This window comes from Peromyscus leucopus, chromosome 10 (assembly GCF_004664715.2).
Source record: "Peromyscus leucopus breed LL Stock chromosome 10, UCI_PerLeu_2.1, whole genome shotgun sequence".
In the NCBI taxonomy this organism is placed as follows: Eukaryota; Metazoa; Chordata; class Mammalia; order Rodentia; family Cricetidae; genus Peromyscus; species Peromyscus leucopus.
The window spans coordinates 78,651,836-78,675,092 of NC_051071.1; the positions used below are offsets into that span (position 1 = coordinate 78,651,836).

The window sequence follows — 23,257 nt, forward strand, 5'->3', positions numbered from 1 at the left end:
ACGAGGAGGCGGACACCTAACCCATATGTCTGGTCGTCATCCTGTCTTCAGGGCCGGTGGGGGGAACTGGCTGCAGGTCTAACAGATACGACACCACCTTTGTCTGGCGTTGTCTTCTCGGAGGGCACGATGCCACTCACAACCCTGGCACTGCATTTCAAGTGCCAAGTGACATTTGCAATGTCCACCTTCAAGCTCTGGGCCGGCAACCTGGGTCAAATGAGGCCCAGGGACAGGAGGCGAGTCTGCAGAGGGTGACGTGTCACCCTGGGTGGGACACACACCACACACACACACACACACACACACACACACACACACCAGTTCCAGATCCTCTTACTCTTGTGGATTAGGAGGTACATTCCCCAAGCCAGCCCTGGATACCTGAGCTCCTTAACCCAGAAACAGAGAATGGTGACCCCACAGAGGCCGGCTGCCGCATGCCAGCTGCTCCATAAGACGTGTGTGTGTGTGTGTGTGTGTGTGTGTGTGTGTGTGTGTGTGTTTTCCCGCCTTTCCCATGGACTCAATCCCCTCAGGATGAGGCTGAGATGAGTGTTAATCTACATTCCCAGATCATTCTTCAGCAAATCTAAGATGCTTGAGTATATTAAACAGGTATTAAATCTCCCATGGACATTTACAAAGAAATCTACACTCAAGTTCTCTTTCCTACACCCAGTAGGAAATATAAGATAATAAACTATATTTAAAACCGAAGCTCGAGGTTTCAGGGCAAGCAGGTACAACACAACACTCCATGTCCTGCAAGTTTTATTCTCCCTGACAAGACCTTTTGGCATTTTATTAACAAACAATAAACAATGACAGGAAGTTATTTGGCTTCATATCATTTTCAGAAGTAGTAAGAAAGTAGGTTTTTTTTTTTTAAATAAGGTCCACATTTTTAAAAAAACACATTAGAAGTTTATAAAAAGTAAAAGTGTCACTGTGTGGAAATAGGAAAGACTAACATACCTTTAAACAAATTCTACTCAAATTACAGTTCCCCATTTTTCAGAGAAAACTTTGATTTATTTCTTTATTCTGTGGTGCTCTGGATGGAACTCAGGGCTTTGCCTTGTTGGGCAAACTCTGCCATGAGCTGCACCCCAGCCTGAGGAGAAACTTTTCCTGGGCTTGTCCACAGTCCCCTACGGGACGGCAGCTGGGCCCCTCCACTTCTTCAGCAGAAAGGCGGAAGTGGGAACTCAGCATCACGGGAAACTGAGACCAGCCAGATGCACCCTGACCTCTGACACCAGTCACTGGGGTTGTTAATGAAGATCACGGGGACCAGGAAGTGGGGAGGCTGCAAGACAAGGGGCGACTCTCCACTGCTCCAGACAGGCGCTGAGAGATCCCCTCACAGCCGCAGGCAGAAAAGCAGCATGAGGAGGAAGCCCACATCCTCACAAAACAGTGCGATGCTTTCTCTCTGTTCTAGTCTTTCAAATGCAGCTCTTAGAAAGTAATTACCTGGTAGGGAAGAAGAGACACATGCCTTTAATTCAAACAAGTTTTTTTTAAAAAATGTTATTTTTCTGTTTTTTTACATTTCCATGATAAACGACTGACCAAACCATCAGGCCAGGCTGAACAATCCGGAGACCTGAGCAGTAAGTAGCCTAGGGTCCTAATAACAGGCGCTGTCCAGAAGGTCGAGTCCAGGGACAGCATGAAGGAGACTCCTGTCCCTTTTCGTCTTTCCTCTTCCCCCTGGGCTCACTGGTGCCTTCAGATAAACTCTGTGAGGGTCCGCTGCCTTCAGGATCTGCCTTCAGGATCTGCCTTCAGGATCTGCCTTCTGATGCTCAAAGACCCTGGGCCTCACTATTGCCTGGGGACACACGGGTCTTCCTAAGTATCCACTGCCCCTGATATGTGGGGAGCTAACAGGGGCCTTGAGAGCAGGGTTTGTTAGGGGACAACGGACAGAGACACCGGGAGACTTCAGTGTCACATAAACTCGAAAAAATACCTAATGACTGACCATCACATGCTAAATGTTTATCTGAAAATATTATGTCCTGTTAAGTCTTAGGGAGGCCACCGTCATCTGTGAGAAGCACTTGCCACCCCCCCCACCCCACCCCCCTCCCCAAGCCGTAACAAATCAGATCGCTCACAGCACAGCATGGGCGCGCTCACTCCTCTGCTTACCTTTAGCTTGGGTTGCGGATCCTGGTCATGTACTTGTCGGGCTGGGCAGCACTCATCACTGTCGTATAGATGGTGTAGCTGAAACAACAAGACACAAATCTTCGTGTATGCATCACCTTCTCCGTGTGATGCCCTCCCCTGTCTCCTCTCGGAGAACCAGCCTGTCCCCTCAAGAGGGGAGGACTTCTTCAGAGCCCCCTGCAGAAGCAGAATGGGGCAGTGGTCAGCCAGACCACGCCTTCACCAGGAGGACCTACTCTTGACTCTCGGCCCATTCTTCTGTTTAAACCTCCCCTCCTGCCAGCCCCCTGAGGACAGCTCAGACTCACTGAGCCCTCGTCTGTTGCTCTCCTGGGGATGCTGACTGAAACGCCTTTCTCCGCTTCCCTCCAATGTGGCGTGATAGGACAGGCAGCTGAGCTGGCTTTTGGAGGGCTTTTGCTCTGAAACTCGGGTTACCTGGTCACAGTAACATTCTTCTCAGGGGAAATGAGAGACGTACTGAACGGTGCAACTTACTTGTTATAAACAGGAAACACAGATAAAACCTGCATAGGAAAAAAATCATATTCTGAAAATATGAAAAGGTAGAAGAAATACATGTAGAGTACATAAGAAGGAGAATATAACCACTCGGCCTGCGCCATGGCTTAGCAGGTAAAGGAGCTTGCTGCCAAGCCTGATGACCTGAGTTCAATCCCTAGAACCCACATGGCAGAAGGAGAAAATGAACTCCCGTAAGTTGTCCTCTGAGCTCCTGAGTGTATGGTGTGACATGAGCGCGCGCGCGCACACACACACACACACACACACACACACACACACATAAATGTTTGTAAAAAAGAATATAACCACTTAATATTTCAGTGTATCTCAGGATGATTGTTATAGATATTTAAATCCTTGTCCTCTCTCACTTATTTTTATTTCATATGTATTGGTGTTTTGCCTGCATATATGTCTGTGTGAGAGTTTTAGACTCCATGGAACTGGAGTTACAGATAACTGTGAGCCATCATGTGAGTGCTGGGAATTGAACCTGGCTCCTCTGGAAGAGCAGCCAGTGCTCTTAACCTCTGAGCCATCTCTCCAGCTCTCGTTCGTTCTCTTTTAAACAACAAACACATAACTATGCTTATTTCTTTCACTATGAAGAGAAGCTTAGGGGAAGACCGATACTCTAACCTACACAGACCCAGACTCAGAAAATATTAAGTGGCTTTTAAAATGTTTTCAACGTTTATAGAAATTTTATTGCAGCATTTTTCTTGATTTCAGAGAAGTTTTCTCCGTCCTCTTTGGACAACGACACTCTAGAGATGTAAGCACAGAGACAGGGTTACCTGGAAAAGGGCCTCCAGGCTGAGGTGTGCTTGCCCTGTGGCATTTAGGGCTTTGATGGCTGGTGTTCTGTAAGGTCAAAGGGTCAAAAGTCACCAGGCGCCTCAGGGAACCCTGAACTCCATCAGAGGCCATCTGGAGTGTCACAGCGCCAGGCGCAGTCTCCTCCAAACAGACTGACTCCCTGCCTTCTTCCTGTGTCACCCGATTCCTTCTGCTGGTACCCCCTCACCCCACGTGCTCAAGGAAGTCAGGGCAGGTGCTGCAGAAATCAACTACTGCCAAACATGTGAGAGAGCAGAGATTAGTGAGATATACTACTTCCTGTAAGCCAGTGACTCGGTATGTCCACATTAGAAAGGACAATGCGAGCCCTTGAATCAGCAGATCAATTAGCTGATTGATTTATGGGAGATGCCTTCCTTCCACATCAAGTCTTACCACAGTATCCCATCACTCAGCTCTTCCCATCCACTTTCAGGGAGGCTAACAAAGGCCCCGGTGGCCCCCACAGGGTCATTGGTAGAGTTCATGATGGGATCCAGGGCCCTTTGACCCTGAGGCCAGGGCCAATCTCACCCTTCCAGCCCCCACCAACTAAAAAGAGGTCCTCCCCACTGCCCCCTCCACACTGTATTCTCCACCCTGCCCAGGCCCTGGTGAGGGCCAGACGTATTGTTCGGAAGGAGATGGCATCTGTAGGTCCCTATTGTAGGAAGAGGACAGTCTCCTGACCGTGAGAAAATCTCGGAAGTCTACCTGCAGGGCTGGGTATGGAGGCCCACGCCTCTAATCCTAATACCAGGGAGGCTGAGGCAAGATGGTTACTCTGAGTTTGAGGCTAGCCTAGGCTTTAAAGTGAGTGCCAGGCTAGCCTGGGCTGTGGAGTGAGACCCTGTCTCAATAAAACGGACGAAACAAGCACAAAGCGTTACCTTCGATCATCCCTCTTGGGTACAGGCTTCCAATGATCATAATTTGTCTCAACCCGGAACCACCTGCAATAGAGTGCGTCAGTTCGCCTCGTCTGGGGACATGTAGAAGAAACTACTAAAATGTCAAAATAACTCCTATTTCAGCAAATAAAGATTTGATGAAGAGACTGCAATCTACTCACGCTCCATTCAAAGGGTCAAGAGGCCAAATGTCCGCTGGGCCACCTCTGTCCCTGGTGATGACTACCCCCTCCCGGGGCGTGGTACCCCCAACGATGTAGTAAACATCAGCAATGAGGGGCTTCTTGGCCAGAGTGTAAACAGCCTCCTCAAAGTTCTCTGAGTCACTCAGGGTCTGAACAAAAAGACAAACCAGTACTGGTGACGTCACCCGAGGGAAAGGGTCACATGGCAGGACATGCATTCATTCCAAAGTATGTCCTAAGTTCCTCCAAAAGGTGATGCTAAGCCATGGCTGTAACCTGTGACCCCTGACCTTACCCTGTAGTCACTGGGGCTCCTGAGAGGAAAACAAAACAAGACTGACAACCCCCTCAGAGAGCCGACAGCTGCAGGAATTTCTCCAGGACAGAACTCTCGGCTAGTCCTAGACTTGACTCCCCGAGACTTGGTGACATGATTTTTGACCATATCTCCTCACTCATTTGCTCTCCCCACAGCCACTTCTTGAACACGGCTCTGCACTAGGCGATGTGCTGGAGGGGGGCCAGGAGCTCATTCTTGCTCTCAACAAATTTCCCGAGACCCCGAAGACATAACCAGGCAACGGTGACATGTAAAATAATGATGGAGGCCACAGCAAGGAACCCATCCTCCCTTAGGGCCCAGGGACTCAGGTACCAAGAGGCAGACAGGAGTCACACTGTGATGGCGGCTACAGGGTTCGGAGTGGATGTGGGACTGAGTCCCAGGTCAATGGACTCAACGGGCAAAGGCTTGGGATAGAGAGACGGCATGTGGCAGTAGACGAGGAGCCAGACCAAGTCTGCGAGGACACACCAAGGTCTGAGGCGGGCACAGCGAAGAGGGTCACTTCCCAGCCCCCCACTCCGTGTGTCCTCCTTCCCTAAGCTCGGCTGCCAAGAACCCAGTGCTGTAGGGACGCCCCATCCTCTCCACCTTCGCAATCACCTCTGTCACTTTCTGAGAGAAAGACATTTGACGGTTACCATCCTGATAAGACACACAGATGTCTGGGGAGAGGAAAGGGGTCAAGGAAAGGGCCACTCAGCAGCTAGCGTCCCCCCAAGCTTCTATCACATGGCACATAAGCCCTGACTGGGCCTTGTACATATTGCTGGAAAGATGAGATATTTTTGTTATTTTATTTACATTTATTTCACGTGTGTCTTCTCTGACTCCTCTAAGTCTCCATTCACCCCTTCCTCATCCCCTTATTCTTCCTTTAAGGCAGCCAGGTCCCTCTGCACAACTCAGGTGGAGCTCAGTTCACCCCGATTCTTGTCTCTATTGCAGGTGGACATCACTGGTTAAAATCTGCCCATGTCATTGCTAGCCAGCACCCAGCTTCATCATTAACGTTTACTGTGGAAAGACAGATGCATTGGAAACACAGTACACTGCTTACTCCTCTTGAAAATAAATCAATCTTGTTAAAGGACACAGAGCCCTGGAACACGGTCCCTCTGTTTCGATGAGCTTGGGCGAGGCAGACTGGACACCAGTACTCACTTTGCGGATAAGCCAGCTGACCGGAGAGTGTCCCAGGGAGATCGCGGCGATGGCATTCTCCCACCACCAGCCTCTATCTGCACGTGTAAAGAAGCACCCGTCAGCTCATGGTCCAAACACCACTCACATTAAAAAAACAATTTTTAACTAAAAGAGTGTTTTTATTACATTTACTTCCATATTTATTTTTATTGTGTGTTTAGGTGTGTGTGTGTGTGTGTGTGTGTGTGTGTGTGTGTGTGTGTGTGTGTGTGATAGCATGTGCATAAGTCCCGGGACAGCCTGCAGGAATCAGCTCTCTCCCTCCGCTATGTGGGTCCCGGGGCTCACACTCAGATCCTTGGACTTCACGCAGATGCCCTGACCCGCTGATTCACCTCGCTGGCCCTAAGCCTGAGAGTCAACCAGTCACGAAAACATCTACACACAAGTGAATGTCTATATACATACAGCAATAAACGAGAACATGCAGATATTCACTGGTTTCTCTCTTTGTTTTTTCTCTTTTATTTATTTATTTATTTATTTATTTATTTATTTATTTATTTATTTATTTATTTATTATTTTTTGAGACAGGATCTCCTAAGCAGCTCAAGGCAGATTCCAGTGTGATATTCCTCTGCCTCAGCATCCAGAGCATTGGGATAAAGATGTGTGCCTCCATGCCCAGCTTCCCTCTGGTTTGGAAAACAGAATCTTTTGTATCTGACACAATAGTGATTATGTGAGATAAAATCATTCTACCAATAATTACCTAAGGCAAAATTAAATTCTGTTCCTTTCAAGGGAAGCTGCCCAACAAATATTAGGAAGAATGTGGTGAACTTTGTTTTTCTGATGCATCTTTAGTGAGTTTAAATATGACAGCATTTCATCAAATTTGTATGTTACAGACTCAGTTACTTTAAATTGTTCACATTCCAATAACCAGTTTAACAAACATCTTAATTCAGAAGATGATGGAATCAAAGCCTGTTTAAATAAACATATACATTTATAGACATCACACACACACACACACACACACACACACACACACACACACGAATAAGCCTATCCAAGTGAAGCAATAACAGCCCGATGCCAGTCAGGTCCCATCAGATGAGGAATGTCATGTGACTACTCTGCTCTTCCCTAGCAGCAAGCCCCTGGGGACAGAGGCGAGAGGTTGACTGCCCCAGGTTTGAGCCTGTGCATGCTAAATCCAAGAGGTTCACAAAGGTTGCCTGGATCTCTGGATGAATTCAATAGCTCCCTAGTGTTCTTCTGACTCTATCTTAACCCAACACAGTCCAATCTCTACTGAGCAGCCAAAGATGGTCAAAAACATAAACCAGGGCTAGGGTGGTGTGGCGTTTCTGCAATCCCAGCATTCAGGAGGCTGATACAAAAGATCCTACTGTTTCAAGTGTGTGTGTGTGTGTGTGTGTGTGAGAGAGAGAGAGAGAGAGAGAGAGAGAGAGAGAGAGAGAGAGAGAGAGAGAGAGAGAGAATCTGTTCACTCTTTGGCCTTAAAATCTCCTATGGCTTCTATTCTGCTTAAAATCCAAACGCTCACATGGCCCTGCACACGGCCGTGTTCATAACCACAGTCTCAACATCTCCGACATTCTCCCCCCCTGCCGTAACTACCCTGACTTTGCTTCATTTCTGGACTCTACCAACAGTGATACCTACCAACCTTCACTGTTGCTGTCAGACCACAGAAATGACCTTCCCCTTGCCTCTGTAGACACAGGCTGGGATCACATGGGTCAGACCTTCCCTGACCCTTGACCTAGTGACAACCTATTCCCCCCCACCCCATGCCTCTGCACCTCCCATCAGATCGTCCTTCACTCCGTCCTTGGTAGCTCAGGCACCACTGAGGTGACCCTCATTGCTCACAGGGCTGTTCTCTGTCTCCCCCCAGGAGTGGAAAGTTTCCCATCCACATATCCTGCTGGCGGAGAGGGAAGGGAGCAGAGAGAAGAAAGACCTCAACAAGGATTTGGTCTAAAATGCTCAGGAGTTTTTTAATTACCTCGTTCATCGCCAGAAACTGTAAACTTGTGTGGACTCTGACCTGTCCACAGTCCGACATAGCCAACAAAAGTGGTCCCCGTGAAGGCAACCTGAAATCAAGGGGAAAAAGCGTCATTTACCACCCAACGGAATGCACGTTGACATCACTTAATTCCCCCACACTTTCCTGCATTGTTTGTTTGTTTGTTGAGAAAGTACCTCACCAGGTAGGCTTGGCTGGTCTGGAACTTGCTATGTAGACCAGGCTGGCCTCGAACGCACAGAGATCCGCCTGGCTCTGCCTCCTGAGTTCTGGAATTAAAAGTGTATGCCACCATACCCAGCTTCCTGGATTTTTTTTTCTTAGAGATTTCAACATAACAGAATGAAACTCTGAAACAGCATTCTAGAGCAAGGGTTCTTAACCTTGTCGGGAGAGGGGTCCATGGACAGAATTCAGCAAATGAAATGGATGGGGTGGGGTGGGCAGCCTTCCTTTCCCTAACCAAACTAGACCACACTGCTTTTTTTGTTTTGCTTCCCCCCTCCCCCGAAACAGTGTCTCTCCATGTAGCCCTGGCTGCCCTGGAACTTGCTCTGTAGACCAGGCTGGCCTTGAACTCACAGAGATCCGCCTGGCTCTGCCTCCCGAGTGCTGGGATTAAAGGCGTGCGCCACCACTGCCGCCACACCCGGCTGTCCACACTGCTTTTTAGTGGATGTACTTGGTAAAGCAGAGCATGAAGTAACGGCGGTGCCTGTGGTCTATCAGAGGACCTCGCACCAGCAAGGACACGAGTGACAGTGGTTTGCAGGTGACTTACACCCCCACCCGAGGGGTCACTATGCGGGAGTCATGGGAGTGACTGTTTCTACCGCTTTGCATTCCGCGTGTCTATGAAACACTGTTCACCTGGAAGACTTCCATTCTGAAAGTAGCAAATGGAGTCCGACTGGAAACGTGTTTTGGGTTCAGGACAAGGGACAAGCACTCTACATTTATAAGGTCTGTGGAATTAAGGGGGACAAGTGAACTGGCTCCCCAGTAACAGCCAGATTAAAGCTCAAATGCTTTAAAAGTCGCCCTACATCCAGCTTTCATTTATTTTTTTTCCCACTTTTTAAAAATTGTACTTTAATTTAGCTCCCTATGTAGACCAAGCTGGCCTCTAACTCAGAAATCTACTTGCCTCTGCTTCCCAGATGCTGGCATGTTTGTCTCTTTAATAAACATCTCCCCCCCATCAAAGTCTTACATATGTATTGAGACATGAAGAATTCATTTGACCACAGCTAATTTATCATGGAAGACCTAAGTCTGAGGTCACCACCAAAGTTCAGAAGGAACCAGAATTACTAGCACTTTCTGCCACACTTCAGTCTCCAGCTGCAGGATCGCATTATTTATCCAAACAGTTACAGGTGGGTTTTCTATCTCTTTTTTTGGAGACTGGGTTTCACGTAGCCCAGGATGACTTGGAACCGGCTATGTGTCTGAGGACGGTCTTCAACTTTGGATCCTGCTGCCTCCAACTCCCTGAGTGCTGGGAATATAGGCTTTTATTTTATTGTACGAATTATATTTTATAGGATGTCACTCTATAGCCCAGATTGGTCTGTAACCCACAATCCTCTTGCCTCGGCTTCTGAAGCACTGGGATTATGGGCCTGTACCACCACAGGCTAACCGAAGCTTAAGAGACGGCTCAGTTGTTAAAAAGCACAGGGAGCAGAGTTCAATCTCTAGAAGACACATAAAAATGACAGGTAGTTAGCCCACATCTGTCATACCAAAGCTGGGAAGGGACCAGCTTTCATTTAACACGGCAACCGTCACCGTAAACCAAGTCACAAGCTGCGGTGGTGCAGAGGGCCACGGCAATGACCTTCAGGCGCAGGCTTTGTTCACTCGAGGAAGCATCTGGAAGAGTGCACAGTTTGTGCTGTTTACAACGACTAATATTTTTATATTTTGATATTAAATAGACCTAGATTGGTATTTTTATTTTTAAAACTTAATATTAAAGTTAGGTGTGGTGATGCACGCCTTTACTCCCAACACCCAGCACTCAGGAGGCAGAGGCAGGCAGATCTCTGAGTTCAAGGCCAGTCTGCTCTACATAGTGAGTTTCAGGACAGCCAGGGCTACGGAGAGAAACCCTGTCTCAGACTAACAAAACAACAACAACCTTAATATTATTCTAATAACCTTGTTCACTGGGTTACTCAAATTTGCTTCATCTGGCTGTGAAAGTAACTTGGGTGACTGAACTCTAAGGGGAAGACGGCCTTAGTTTTCTCAATGACCTTTCTTTCCCCCAGACTCCCCTGCCAGTGCCTCCGTGAAGGCTCCCTATCGTCACCCACAGGAGTGTGGTGGGAGTGCATTAGCCCGCAATTAAAACCAGAGGGTTGGCTCTGTGCTTAAAGAACATACTGCTCTCGCAAAGAAAGGACCAGACTCCAGGCCCTGCACCCACGTGGGCAGTTCACCCCAGCCTGGAACTCTAGATCACTGTGCTTACACTCAGACACACATGCATTCACAATTAAAAATAAACAGCCCTACCATGGAGTTACAAAAAACAATTAAAAGACTTGCTGTTCTTCCAGAGGACACGGGTTCAGTTCCCAGCACCCACACCATGGCTCACAATTGCCTTCAACTCCAGTTCCATGGGATCTAACTTCCTCTTCGGCTTCTGAGGGCACCTGCACACAGGTGGTACACCTGTATACACTCAGGCCCACAGGCATACACATAAAATAAAATAATAAAATAAAAAATTGTAAAGCTTCTTTAAAATGCAATCATATGGAAAAAAACAAACAAACAAAACCCAGAAATTCTTCTGCTACTTCATTTACACGATTCACCCCCAGTCCTGAGGGGGTACACCCTCACTTCCTAGGAGACAGAAACAAAGTTAGGAAATCAAAACCACATTTTGCTTGCAATATTAGTACACAGTTAGAAGCTGTAAGCTAGCTTCCTTTGCAGTTCTGCATTTTATTTCTAAATGTACTTCCCAACCAGCTCTTCCAAGTCCATTAACATAAACCCTGACCCTGTGATGCTAACGATCTAGCTATGGCTGAATGATGGCCCTGGAAAAAAATCTAGCAGGGGCTGAAGGCTGAGTTCTGGCCCCAGCCCACGTATCTCCACTGTCTGGTTTAGCGCTCATGGGTCTCTCAGGCCTCGTGTGTAACTGCTGGGCCATCTCTCCAGCCCCGTACAACCCACTCTGAATTTAGCCAAAATACTCTCTTACTCACGAGTCCTCCTCAGAAAAACAACACCCAGGCATAAGCTGGCTGGATTAGAGAACAATCACCTGACCATCCCCACAGCCGATTCCTGTGGGAACCCCAGCATAAGCGGGAGCTAATGAAGCATCAGCCATCAAATACTTGACGTTCACGTTGATCAGGTCTCTGACTCTAAGACTATTTCCTCACCTCGGACCACAGAAAAGCACAGAGGAGTGAACTAAAGCAACCACTCCATCCTTTGATATGACATCTTAGCAGATTTCCTTTGGGGATGGCTCAGGGGGTCTGCAGAGACGGCTCAGCGGTTAGGAACACTTGCTTCTCTCGCAGGGGCCTGGGTGTGGTTCTGAGAACCTACTTATGGCGGCTCACAAACACTGCAACTCCATCCATGGGACCTGTACCCCTTTCTGGCTTCTCCAGGCTCCTGCCTGCATGCAGCTCACAGAACCTCAATTAGGCTCACACATTTACATTTAAAATAAAAATAAAAATAAATAATTTTTTTTTAAAAAAAAAGAACTGATTGTGTATTTGTATTATCACTGTTGCCACTTAAAATTGTTCTTTTGAAGTAAACAAAAACTTGTCGATAATGTCAAATTAAATAAACAAAATTGAGAAAGAAGAGACCCTCATTAAATCTTTTATGAAAGGTTTTCTCCACCAGGTGACCAAATGAGTATCAGTAAATATATTTCTATTATTTCTGAGTCAACCACAAAATGCAAAGAACAAAGAATATAATCCTTGTCCTTCAGGTCAAAACATGACTTTCCACACTCCTTTCTGATGTGTGGCCATAGTGCACTCTTTATATTCCATCAATATTGATTTAATACTACTCTCTAGATGTTTGCAGTCACGTGACAACAGCAAATATTAGATTATATGCACCACGTGAGTGCCCAATTCCCTGAAGGTCACAAGAAGGCAACAAATCTCCAGGAACTGGATTATGGCAGGTTTTCAGGTGCCATGTATGTGCTGGGAACTGAACCCAGGTCCTGTGTGAGAGCAGCCAGTGCTCTTAACCACTAAGCCATCTCTGCAGCTCCAGGATTTAGCCCCTGTTTATCTAGACCTAGAATCTGCTTTACATAGAGGACTTCATTTAATCACAACAGCTATTTCAGAGAAGCAAATGTTAATGCCTTTGAGCTGGAGCTTACAGAATAGGACTGAGTAATTCTCAATGGAAATAAAGACAGAGGCACGATGCAGACCCAGGACTACCCCACCTTAAAGCTGGGTGCCCCTTGCCACTGTGCGACCCTTCCCTATTCCAGAAGCCACCTGAACAGGGAGAGCAGAGGAAGGCGCGGATTGCACACAACCTTGCAAGACTGATCAATGCCTCTGGGCTGGCTGGTCTTATGTCAACTTGTCACACAAACTAGCTATCTGGAAAGAGGGAACCTCAACTGAGAAAATGCCTCCATAAGATCCAACTGTAGGGCATTTTATTTATTAGTGATTGATAAGGGAGGGCCCACTGTGGTGGTACCATCCCTAGGCTGGTGGTCCTGGGTCCTATAAGAAAGCAGGCTGAACAAGCCATGGGGAGCAAGCCAGTAAGCAGCACCCCTCCATGGCCTCTGCATCAGCTCCTGCCTCCAGTTCCTACCCTGCTTGAGTTCCTGTCCTGACTCTTTTTGGGTGATGCACAGCAATGTAGAAGTGTAAGCTGAATAAACCCTTTCCTCCCCGACTTGCTTTTTGGTCACGGTGTTTTGCTGCAGGGATAGAAACCCTAACTAAGACAACCCCCTAAAAATGTGCCTAAAGAAAACTGGCCTCAAGTCCATTCCTACCACCCTCAAAATGACAACTATTCCTTCTTCATTGGCCATAATTGATATAAATCTCTCCTGTTTTTTTTCCCCCCCCCACAGGAAGTTGATGGTTTGGGGGTTATTTTTAAACAGGGGAGGTGGGGTTTGCATGTGCCATGGTGCATGTATGGAGGTCAGAGGAGAACTTCAATTTTGTGCATCAATCCTTGCCTTCCACCTTCCCTACAGCAGGGTCTCTTGGTCATCACAGTCTCTGCCAGGCCAGCTGGCCCCTCTCTCATGAGCACTGGGATCACAGACACCTGCTCCTGAGTCCAGCTTCGCGTGGTTTTGAGGATCCAGACTGCTCCTCATGACCCACTGAGCCATTTCCCCCGGCCTGGTGTTTGCCTCTTATGGGGAGAAGTGCCTAAGACGGCAGGCTCTGCAAACGGCTCCTATCCCGGATCAGAAGCCGGGCGGACCTCTCCATCTTGTGCGCATGGCTGTACCTGCCCCCATCCCTCCATCTTGTGCGCATGGCTGTACCTGCCCATTCTTTAGGAACTGCACGTCCGCCGTCAGCTTTCGCAAGGCATTTCCAAAAGGGTAGTCCAGGTTCCGGCCATGGTAAATGTGGCCTTGGGAGTCTTGAGCCACAATACTGGTGCAGAATCTGAGCAAAGGGAAAAGTCCCAACATGAATGAAGGCAACAGGAACACAGGGCGAGATTTCTGTTTTTAAAACAAATCCTCAAAGTATCAGGTTTTCTTCCTTATCATTGACATAAATGCTATAATATGCTCTTGTACAAGGATATGGAATTATAATTCTGGCTGGAAAAAACAACTGGATACAATGCATCTAGACCCACACCATGCTGCTACAGATGTTCCAGTTGAGAGTTTCATCTTCCCCCACACCCTGCCTGTATGCAAGGCACAGCTAGACCTCTGAACTCTGCTTATCCCTCTGCTTGCTGGTATGTTACCTATTAACATGTTATTCAAAGCTAGCCCAAGCTGCCCTCTTCAGACTGTGCATTGTTAGAGCACACACACACACACATACACACACACATGTAAAAATACTAATTAGGGGCTGGAGAGATGGCTCAGCGGTTAAGAACACTGACTGCTCTTCCAGAGGACCTGAGTTCAATTCCCAGCAGCCACATGGTGGCTCACAACCACCTGCAATGAGATCTGGTGCCCTCTTCTGGCTTGCAGGGACACATGCAGGCAGAATACTGTATACATAATAAATAAAAATTTATAAAAAATAAAAAAAATACTAATTAGATTAAAAGGAACTCCAGGCTGGGCATAGTGACAGAAGTCTTTAAACCCAGAACTTGGGAAGCAGAGGCAGGTAGATCTCTGTGAGTTTGAGGCCAGCTTGTTGTACATAGACAGTTCCAGGCCAGACAGGGCAACCCTGCCACAAAATCAATCAATCAATCAATCAATCAATCAATCAATATTTTAAACAAACTTTTCCATACTAATTTTTTGTAATGATTCAATGTTACTATTTGTTTCTAATTTCAATTAGAAAAAAGCAAGTATTACCTCACTGCTTGATTTGTTTAAAGAAGAAAGCCTGGTGATGTTTTGACTCCTAAGTTTTCTGATCTTGACCTCAAATGGTCATGTAGAGTTGGGGGCCCAGGTAACATGGTGAGTGGTTAAAGTCTGCAGAAGCTCTCTCAAAGCTGGTATTTTCTAAAGGGCAGCAAGGTGACCACCATTGCCAAGTCATTTTTGGGCATGTCCTGGAACTCACCGTCTAGACTGGCCTCAAACTCACAGAGACCCTCCTGCCCCTACACCTGTCCCAGGTGCCGGGATTAAAGGTGTACACCGCCACTCCTGGTGTGCACGTCTTTCGGGGTGAGCCCTCCTGCAGAAGCACAGGGGATATGAGACGCTTCTGCCTCAGGGCAGCCTTGGAACTCACCAGCCACCAGGGAGCTGACAGAGGTTCCCTCAGAGGTTTGGTTTCCACATCACAAACCAGAAAATGCCACCTTCCCCCGAGGGCTGTGCTCCCCGGCAGCCTGAGGCCATGAAGATTCAGTAGTGTGTAGTTAGGGCTTAGTCACTTTCTCATACAACCAGCCTTCAGAAGTGAGAACAGAGCACCTCCTACCTGAACCCGAGGGTGCTTTACAAAGAGTAGGCAATTTAATAAACACCTTCACCTGAGACACAGGTTAAATTAACTTAGTTCCCTTTGAAAGGCTAGAGTACACAGTAGTCTTCCCCTGGAAAGGCACAGTTAAAATGCTTAGGGAGGCTTGCTCTTCTGAGGTTGGAAAGTTGCCATAGAATAGTTTGTTATTCCACAAACTTCCCTTTGTTCACCTTTTTTTCTTTTTAAATCTTATTTTACTTATTTATTTTTTAGAGAAACAGGGTTTCTGTGTGTCCCTGGCTGTCCTCGAACTAGCTCTGTAGATCAGGCTGGCCTTGAACTCAGGGATCTGCCTGCTTCTGCCTCCTGAGTGCTGAGACCAAAGGTGTGTGTCACTACTGCCTGGCTGTCCCTCCTTCATCTTAAGGCCGCCAGAAGCTATAAGCACCTACTGGCTGTCCATGCAGGGTGGGAAATAATGGCATGCCCGGGACTTCCTCTACTGATTCGATCGATCTTATTTTTATTTGTGTAGGAGAGGAGAGAGGGCGTGTGTCACAGCGTGCTTCTGGGGGCCAGGGGACAAGCCACGGCAATCAATTCTCTCCTACCACGCCTCAGGGATTGAACTCAGGTGCTCACGCCAAATAAGCGCTTTTACCCACCAACCTGTCTCGGCGGCCCTCCACTTTACTTTTTAGACAGGTTCTCCCACTGAACTTGAAGTAGCAAGTTCCCATGATCCTCCTCTCCTCTCCCACCCCTGTGATTTGGTTACAGGCACCTGCGGCCATACCCAGCCAGGGATCTGAATTCAGGTCCACTCTATCCACCACAGGCACCCTCATCCACAGGGCCATCGCCCCAGCCCTTGAGAAGTCTGGAAAGTAGGATGGCCCATGGATTGATGACAAGATAAAACCAAGTCTTGGGTAGAGCAGCTGCTTCCTCCTGAAAGTCCGCCAGACAGGCACATGCTGCTTAGATTTCCCCAGCGAGTCAGAGACCTAAGGTGGTTTCCAAACTGCTCTATCTTATTTTATCTCACAGCAAACATACCCCCTCCCACTCATCGGGGATACAGGTGACAGTTAATTGACTTTAATCCACCCTAGCATGGGGCACTTACGCGGAGGCCTCATAGGCCAGGTTGACCAAGATACCCTCGGCCAGGCTGACGTTGAAGAAGTTGCTTATGCCACGGATCTCGTCAGTGAAGGGCTGGGGCAGGATGCTCTCCACCTTCGACACCACCTCTCCGATCATCTCGAGGACCCACTGGGGAACCCTGTTGCTAGAAACGACAAAGCACGAAGCTTGCTTCCCCTGCTCAGAGCACGGAGGGTGCAAGTGTGCGTGGACTAGGAGAGAGGAAAGTTGAGAGTCTAGATTTTCTCCGAACTGAAGCACTCGCGGTGCGGCTCCATTCCCAGAGTCCAAACCAGAGGGAATAAGCCGGAGCGGTAGAGCAGGGCCGTAATCCCAGCTACTCAGGAGGCTGAGGCAGGAGATCACAAGGAAGGTCCGTTTATGCTACACAGCGAGACTTTGTCTTCTCTTAACACAATATTTTTATTAACTATTTGGTAATTTCATACATCGCACCCCGATCACACTCGCTTCTCATTCCTCCCGGGTCCACCCTCCCGCTCCCACCCCACCCCACCCCCCGCGCGCAAAAAAAAAACAAAAACAAAACCCACCAAGCCTAATTTGTGTTGTCCATATACTCATTGGAGCAGGGTCAAACTCGCAGCGAGACTTTCAGAATGAAAATTTTAAGGGCTAAGATAGACCCAGTGCACTCGCCTCCATCTCCAGTGCCAAGCACCATGGAGCGGGAGGAGGGCAGACAGGCTGGTCCGGGATGGGGAGGCTCCTGAGCTGCATGCCCTACTCCACTCCACAGCTTAGCCGACTGAGTGACACCTTGTGCGTCGCCCTGACCCGGAAAAAGTCTGGAAGACGCGCGCCCCAGCCACCGGAGACCCCGAACTTGAGAGCCTAACCGGCCTCGCGGTGTCGGCCACCCGCTGGGCGCTGCACCGAGCCGTGGGGAGGGCAGGGGTGCAGCGGAAGGAGGGCAGGGCTGCAGCACCAGGGGAGGAGCAGAGTCCGGCTGCAAGCTCCCCGGACCTGTCCCGCGCTCACCTGATGACCTCCGCCACGGCGGAGCGCACGAAGTCCGGGTCGTAGTGCTGCAGCATCGGCAGCCAGCGTAGCTCCGGGGCCGCGTCCAGACTGACGTTGAAGAGCGGCGGAGTCCCGGGGCCGCCGGCCGACAGCCGGGGCCCCAGCAGCAGCAGCAGCAGCAGGGCCAACCCCAGGGGTGCCCCAGGGCCCGCAGCTCCGGTGGCTCGGGTCCCCATGGCTCAGGCTCCTGAGGCCACCTCCCCACCACTGAGCCTTGGCCCGGTCCGGAAAGCGAAGGGAAAGGCATCGGGGCGGTGCTAGCCCTGAAGGCGGGGCCTGCCCTCGGTCGGTCCACCCCACGGTCTCCAGGAACCCAGGCAGTGACACCCGCCTCCTGCCCCAGCGGGATCAAGCCTGCTTCTCACTCACAACTCGAGGCCGCATCACACCTCCGTGGGCCAAGAGTGTGAGCGGAGGTGGTCCAGGGCGTCAAAGCCCTGCTGTATCGTGCCTTTACTCTGCATTTGCTCGCTTTAAAACTCTCTGAAGGGCGGAACTTCTTCTATTCAAAACTCCCAAGAAAAGCTAAACATTTAATGAACATTCGTGTGCTACTATTTTTGCTCACTCCCATTTATCAACACCAGCCGAATGACAACTCCTATGAACTCACATTTTACTGGTGCCGGAGCTGGGAGGGAGTCAGGTTGTTTGAATCCAAAGCCTACCTTAGCAGATCTCCAACCCGAAGCTCCTTGGACTACTCTGATGTGTCCCCAGTATCTGGGAGACTGAATTTGTAAGTCACCGTGAGACCCCAAACCTTCTTATGAGACAGCAGAGTTGCCTATAATCAAACAGCTAAATTTGCACAAGAAACTTAGTTTATTTTGTTCAGGTGTTCCCCATTGCTCTATCATTAAAAAACAACAACAACATAGTCTTTCTTTCTTTCTTTCTTTCTTTCTTTCTTTCTTTCTTTCTTTCTTTCTTTCTTTCTTTCTTTCTTTCTTTCTTTATTTATTTATTTATTTATTTATTTATTTTTTGTTTTTTGAGACAGGGTTTCTCTGTGTAGCTTTGCGCCTTTCCTGGAACTCGCTCTGTAGCCCAGGCTGGCTTCGAACTCACAAAGATCCGCCTGGCTCTGTCTCCCGAGTGCTGGGATTAAAGGCATGCGCCACCACCGCCTGGCTATAGTCTTTATTTTTATGATTTTATGTGTATGTGTTTTGCCTGCATGTATTTCTGGGCACCTCATGTGTGCCTAGTACCCCAGGAGGCCACAAGAGGGCTTCAGATCCCCTGGAATGGGAGTTGTAGTAGATGGTTGTGAGCTGCCATGTGGGTAACTGGGAATCGAACCCAGGTCCTCTGGAAGAGTAGGCAGTGCTCTTAACCTCTGAGCCATCTCTCCAGTCACCACTCCCACCCATCCTTTCTTACCCCTGTCCTCCAGCAGGACCCATCACTACCTCTGATTTGTCTACTTTGACGGCCTGTATGTGACTAAGCTGAGGTTCCTTTTGTTTTTCTCTAAGTCCGGTTTCATTGTCCCGGAGCAAATGTCCCACCTCCAGCATAACAGCAAGCAGCTAACCGCCAGGGGCCCCTCCTCAGCTACACACAAGTCACGGCTCTTCTGCATTAGAGAAATGAAGCACAACTCGGGTTAATAAGCATCTGGAGTCTGGTTTCCAGAGGGAAGCTGCCAGGCTCAGGGACTCACAACCATGTCAGGACCCCTCCCCAGGAATCACTGTGTGGGGCCAAATGCTTTCCAAAACTGTGCTGTACTTAAAAGCCTAAAGAACAAACTGTCCCCGTGTCAGACTCTAGAAGTTGGAACCAGTACCGGCTACTGAGTCGTGCGGAACCGGATTCCTTCTACGTAAATCGTTGTTTCTCTGTGGATTTATTTGTTTCTCTGCTGACCGTAGCATTTGCAGGGACAACCCCTCGCCCAGCTCTAAACAGTGGAAACACCTAACCGCTTTTTGGCAGGAAAGTAAGAAATTATGAATGGTTGAATAAGGAACATTTAACAAAATGAAAATTTCATTTATGCGGACTGCCGCTGGCGCTCGGGAAGACGACCCAGTTGGAAAAGCACCTGCCGTACAAGCGTGAGGTCCCAAGTGTGGATCCCGGCACCCAGGTAAAAAGCCAGGCTTGTGATCCCAGCGCCGGGGAGGCAGAGACTGAGGGGTCGCAGGCCAGTCCGCCCCAGTCGCCTCTTGCTGAGATGGAACTGAACTGCACACCTAGTTTATCCAAATCAGTGAGCATCATGTGCAGTGAGAGAAAAACCCCGGCTTAGAAAGACAGTGAGTGGGAAGAGGAAGAACATCGGATGCCAGCCTCTAGTCTCCATGTGCGCACACGTGTGCACACATCTCACATATAACACACACACAAGCTAATGCTGAGTCACAGTCAGTGAAGCATAAACTGATACTTTGTGCAACATTTTAAGATACTAATACTGTGCTGAACACATAACCCCGCTACAGGAATGACAGCCATCAACCCTGAGCTCAGCGACTCTCCTGAGGGAGGAGTGAGAACTTCATTTCCACTCCAATGTTCTTTTCCTTATAGTTAATGTCTTCCCTTTAAGACAGGCGCTCAGTGTGCAGTACATAGCCCAGGCTGGCCCCGACCCCCTGCTTCTCCAGCCTGGGCTCCCTGTGTACTGGGATTACAGGTGTGCACCATGATGCCAGCCGGTCTCCCATGCTTCCATTCTTTAAACTAAATAACACACTGTATCAACGCTGAGCCGGGAAATGTTTCATTGCGCTCTATATTTAAAGTCACGGTTATAAGGTGTTTCTATCTTCTAAAAAGAGGAAGGTTCCAGTGTCCCCGAAACAGGAAGTTGTGAGGCGTGGTGTCTACTCCCGACTGCTTCCCGACTGCTTCCCCTAACTCTTGCTTTTGCATCCTTTCCCAGAATGGCGTCCCACTGCCCTTCGGCTTTACTCCTTGGCCCAATTGCCTTCTAAGGCCCCCTCTGATGCTGATTTAGGAAGAGACGCCCGCCCCCACTACTCTTGCTGAGGTGAAACTAGAGCAGTTCCTGGTTTTGCAAAGGATGCTTTGTATAAATGCTTAACATACAAATCACCAAACGGTCCGCAGCAGAGACAGAAAAGCCAGCCGGACATATTCTTCCCGCCTACATCCAGCAACTGTTTTCATACGACTTTTGTTTGAAAAGAAACACCATTCCTGTATGTGCCTCAAGGGAAAACTGTCATCTACAGTGTGACATACTTTTTTAAACCAGGACTCTGTTTGCATTAAAAGAATTCTCTTATGTCTTTGCACAATTTTAAAAAATCATGTTTCTACTCTCGTCTATTTAAAAACTGAAATTAAGATATTGCTTAAGCTTCTTTGCACTCGGGGTTAATGTTTCCAAATTGCTATATGGCTTGATGTAGATGTCAATATTCTCCCCTCCACACTGTCCTCTGTGCCACTGAGGGCCTTGAGGGATAGGATGGCTCAGTGGGTAAAGCATTTGCTGTGTAAACATGAGACCCCGAGTTTAAAACGCCAGCAATTCCCTCTTCCTACACACGGTGGCTCATGCCTGTATCCCCAGAGCTGGGGTGGCAGGTGAGCCCCAGAGCTGGGGTGGCAGGTGAGGGGCAGACAGGCGGATTCCAGGGGCCCACTAGCCGGCCAGCCAGTAAGCTCCAGTTTCAGAACTTTCTCGAAGACTCACAGTGCACACTAGTACACATACACACAGAACCCTGGTGATTCTGCTGTGGAGACAGGGCCACGCTACCTGGAGCTTGTTTCATAGACCAAGCAAGCTTTGGATTTGCAGCAGCATGCTCCAGAGCCTCTGCCTTCCATCACCGGGATCGCTAGTTGCCAAGTGTGTACCACCATGTCCGGCCACCGACAGCATCGAAGAGTTAGTTCACTAAGATGCAGGCTCTAAGCTGGTCTACGTTTCCTGCGTAGGTGAACACTGTGATGTAACACGAAGTGTAAGTGTCCTTAGTGCTGTAGCACTTTTTTGAGATGGGGTCTTGTGTACCCCCGTCAACCCTCGGGCTTTGCCGTGAGGTGCTGGGGTCACAGGCGTCCACAACCACACCTGGCCTTATGTGGAACTGGGAATTGAAACCAGGGGTTTGCGTAGCTACACAAGCACTTGACTAACCGCGCTGCATTGCACACCCAGCCCCTGGATCTGCACTTTTGTCTGTTATGACAACCGCGTGAAATGTTCTGTATTTTCTTACCAGCTACCAAGCCCCATTCCCCAAGGTTGGCTGCTAGCGCCTGTATGGTCTTAAAGGCAACGACTGGAGATCTGAGAACAAGTCTGTGCGTGTGTAAGCGAGGACAATACGCTGAGGCTGTCGTAAGGATGCAAGAATTTAAACACATTCCAATTTCAGAGATCGATACAAAAAAGCCCAATGTCGCCCTATGTACATCAGATACTGCTTTAAGAACAGCTTAACCTCAGGTGGCGGTGGCGCATGCCTTGAATCCCAGCACTTGGGAAGCCCAGGCAGGAGGCTCATGAGTTTAGAACACATGCGGTTCTGAGTTCAAGGCCAGCCTGGTCTACAAAGTGAGTTCCAGGACAGCCAGGGCTGCACAGAGAAACCCTGTCTCGAAAAACTAAACTCTTAAAAAAACAAACAAACAAAAAAAAAAAACAGCTTAACTTTTCCCCCACAGTACCAGGGTTTATACTTCCTGTGTATGTTTGAGACAAGGTCTATGTAGCCCAGGCTGGCCTTTAAACTCTCCATCCCTTCCACCTCAGCCTCACGAGTACCGGCATTACAGGGGAGCACCCATCCAGTTTGTCCCTTAGCTTAAAGTAACACCCGCTAGATCGTTGCTTTATGGTTGAATTGTGTTGGCCTGAGTTCCCCAGCCTCATCAGCTGGCAGTGGCAATCTGGGAGTTGAGAATCTGTAGGAGCTGGGGACTGGCCAGAAGTGGGCTGCTGTGCAATGGGGGCCTCAGGCTTGCTTTTCTTCTGCCTTCTGGTCCTTGGAAAAAGGAAACCTCAGCCACACACGGGCATGAGGGAGCTGCCCACTGCCTTGCTCTCCCTCCACAAAGGCTGTGTCCCTTCAAACTGGGATTCAAAATAAACCTTCCTAAGTGACTTCTTGCTAGATATTTGGTAAGAGCAAGGAGAAAGTGATCAATATTCCTGCTTACTAATATTGCCTGTATTTTTAGATGTTGGATCTATTCCTGTCATTTAATGTTATATCCCCTGCAGTGAAACAACCACACATGCATCTTTTCATGTAAAAGTGCAAAGAAAAAACTGCAGCTCTTGCCATATTCTGGATCATTTTCTTTAACTAAAATCTCAAAGTGGGTTTGAGCTAAAGCTGATGACTATTTTAGACTCTGTGCAAACTGTAAGCCGTTCCCCCCTTAAAAATCAGGTTAATGGTACTTTAAAAATACATTAATTTTTTGTATGTATGGGTCTTTTGTCTGCATGTATGTGTGTGTGCCATGTGCATGCATGGTGCTCTCGAGTAGGGCACTGGATCCCCTGAGGTTACAGACAGCTGTAAGCCACCATGTGGGTGGTACAAGTTGGACACAGACCATCTGCAAAACCAGCAGGTGCTCTAACCACTGAGCCACCTCTCTACCCTGCTAATGGCACTTTTGACAACACACTGTTCTGCTGGCAAGACTCAGAGGGGTCTGAGAGGATGTTTCTAGATAGCAGGAAGCCGGGGAAAGAATGCGGAAGGGGAGACAGACA

General features: G+C 48.5%; 1 protein-coding gene across 1 annotated transcript; it reads right to left on the bottom strand.

Moving 5' to 3' along the window:
- Positions 1-757: 757 nt before the first annotated feature.
- On the bottom strand, positions 758-17,788 carry Naaa (N-acylethanolamine acid amidase). The gene is made up of 11 exons (XM_028881917.2): positions 17,497-17,788; positions 16,475-16,639; positions 13,758-13,884; positions 8,177-8,267; positions 6,153-6,229; positions 4,622-4,794; positions 4,440-4,502; positions 3,507-3,573; positions 2,683-2,711; positions 2,164-2,241; positions 758-1,479 (listed from the first exon to the last, which is right to left on the bottom strand). The coding sequence occupies exons 1-10, from the start codon at positions 17,712-17,714 to the stop codon at positions 2,166-2,168; spliced, it is 1,086 nt and encodes a 361-aa protein (XP_028737750.1). The 5' UTR covers positions 17,715-17,788; the 3' UTR covers positions 758-1,479; positions 2,164-2,165.
- Between the last annotated feature and the right edge of the window lie 5,469 nt (positions 17,789-23,257).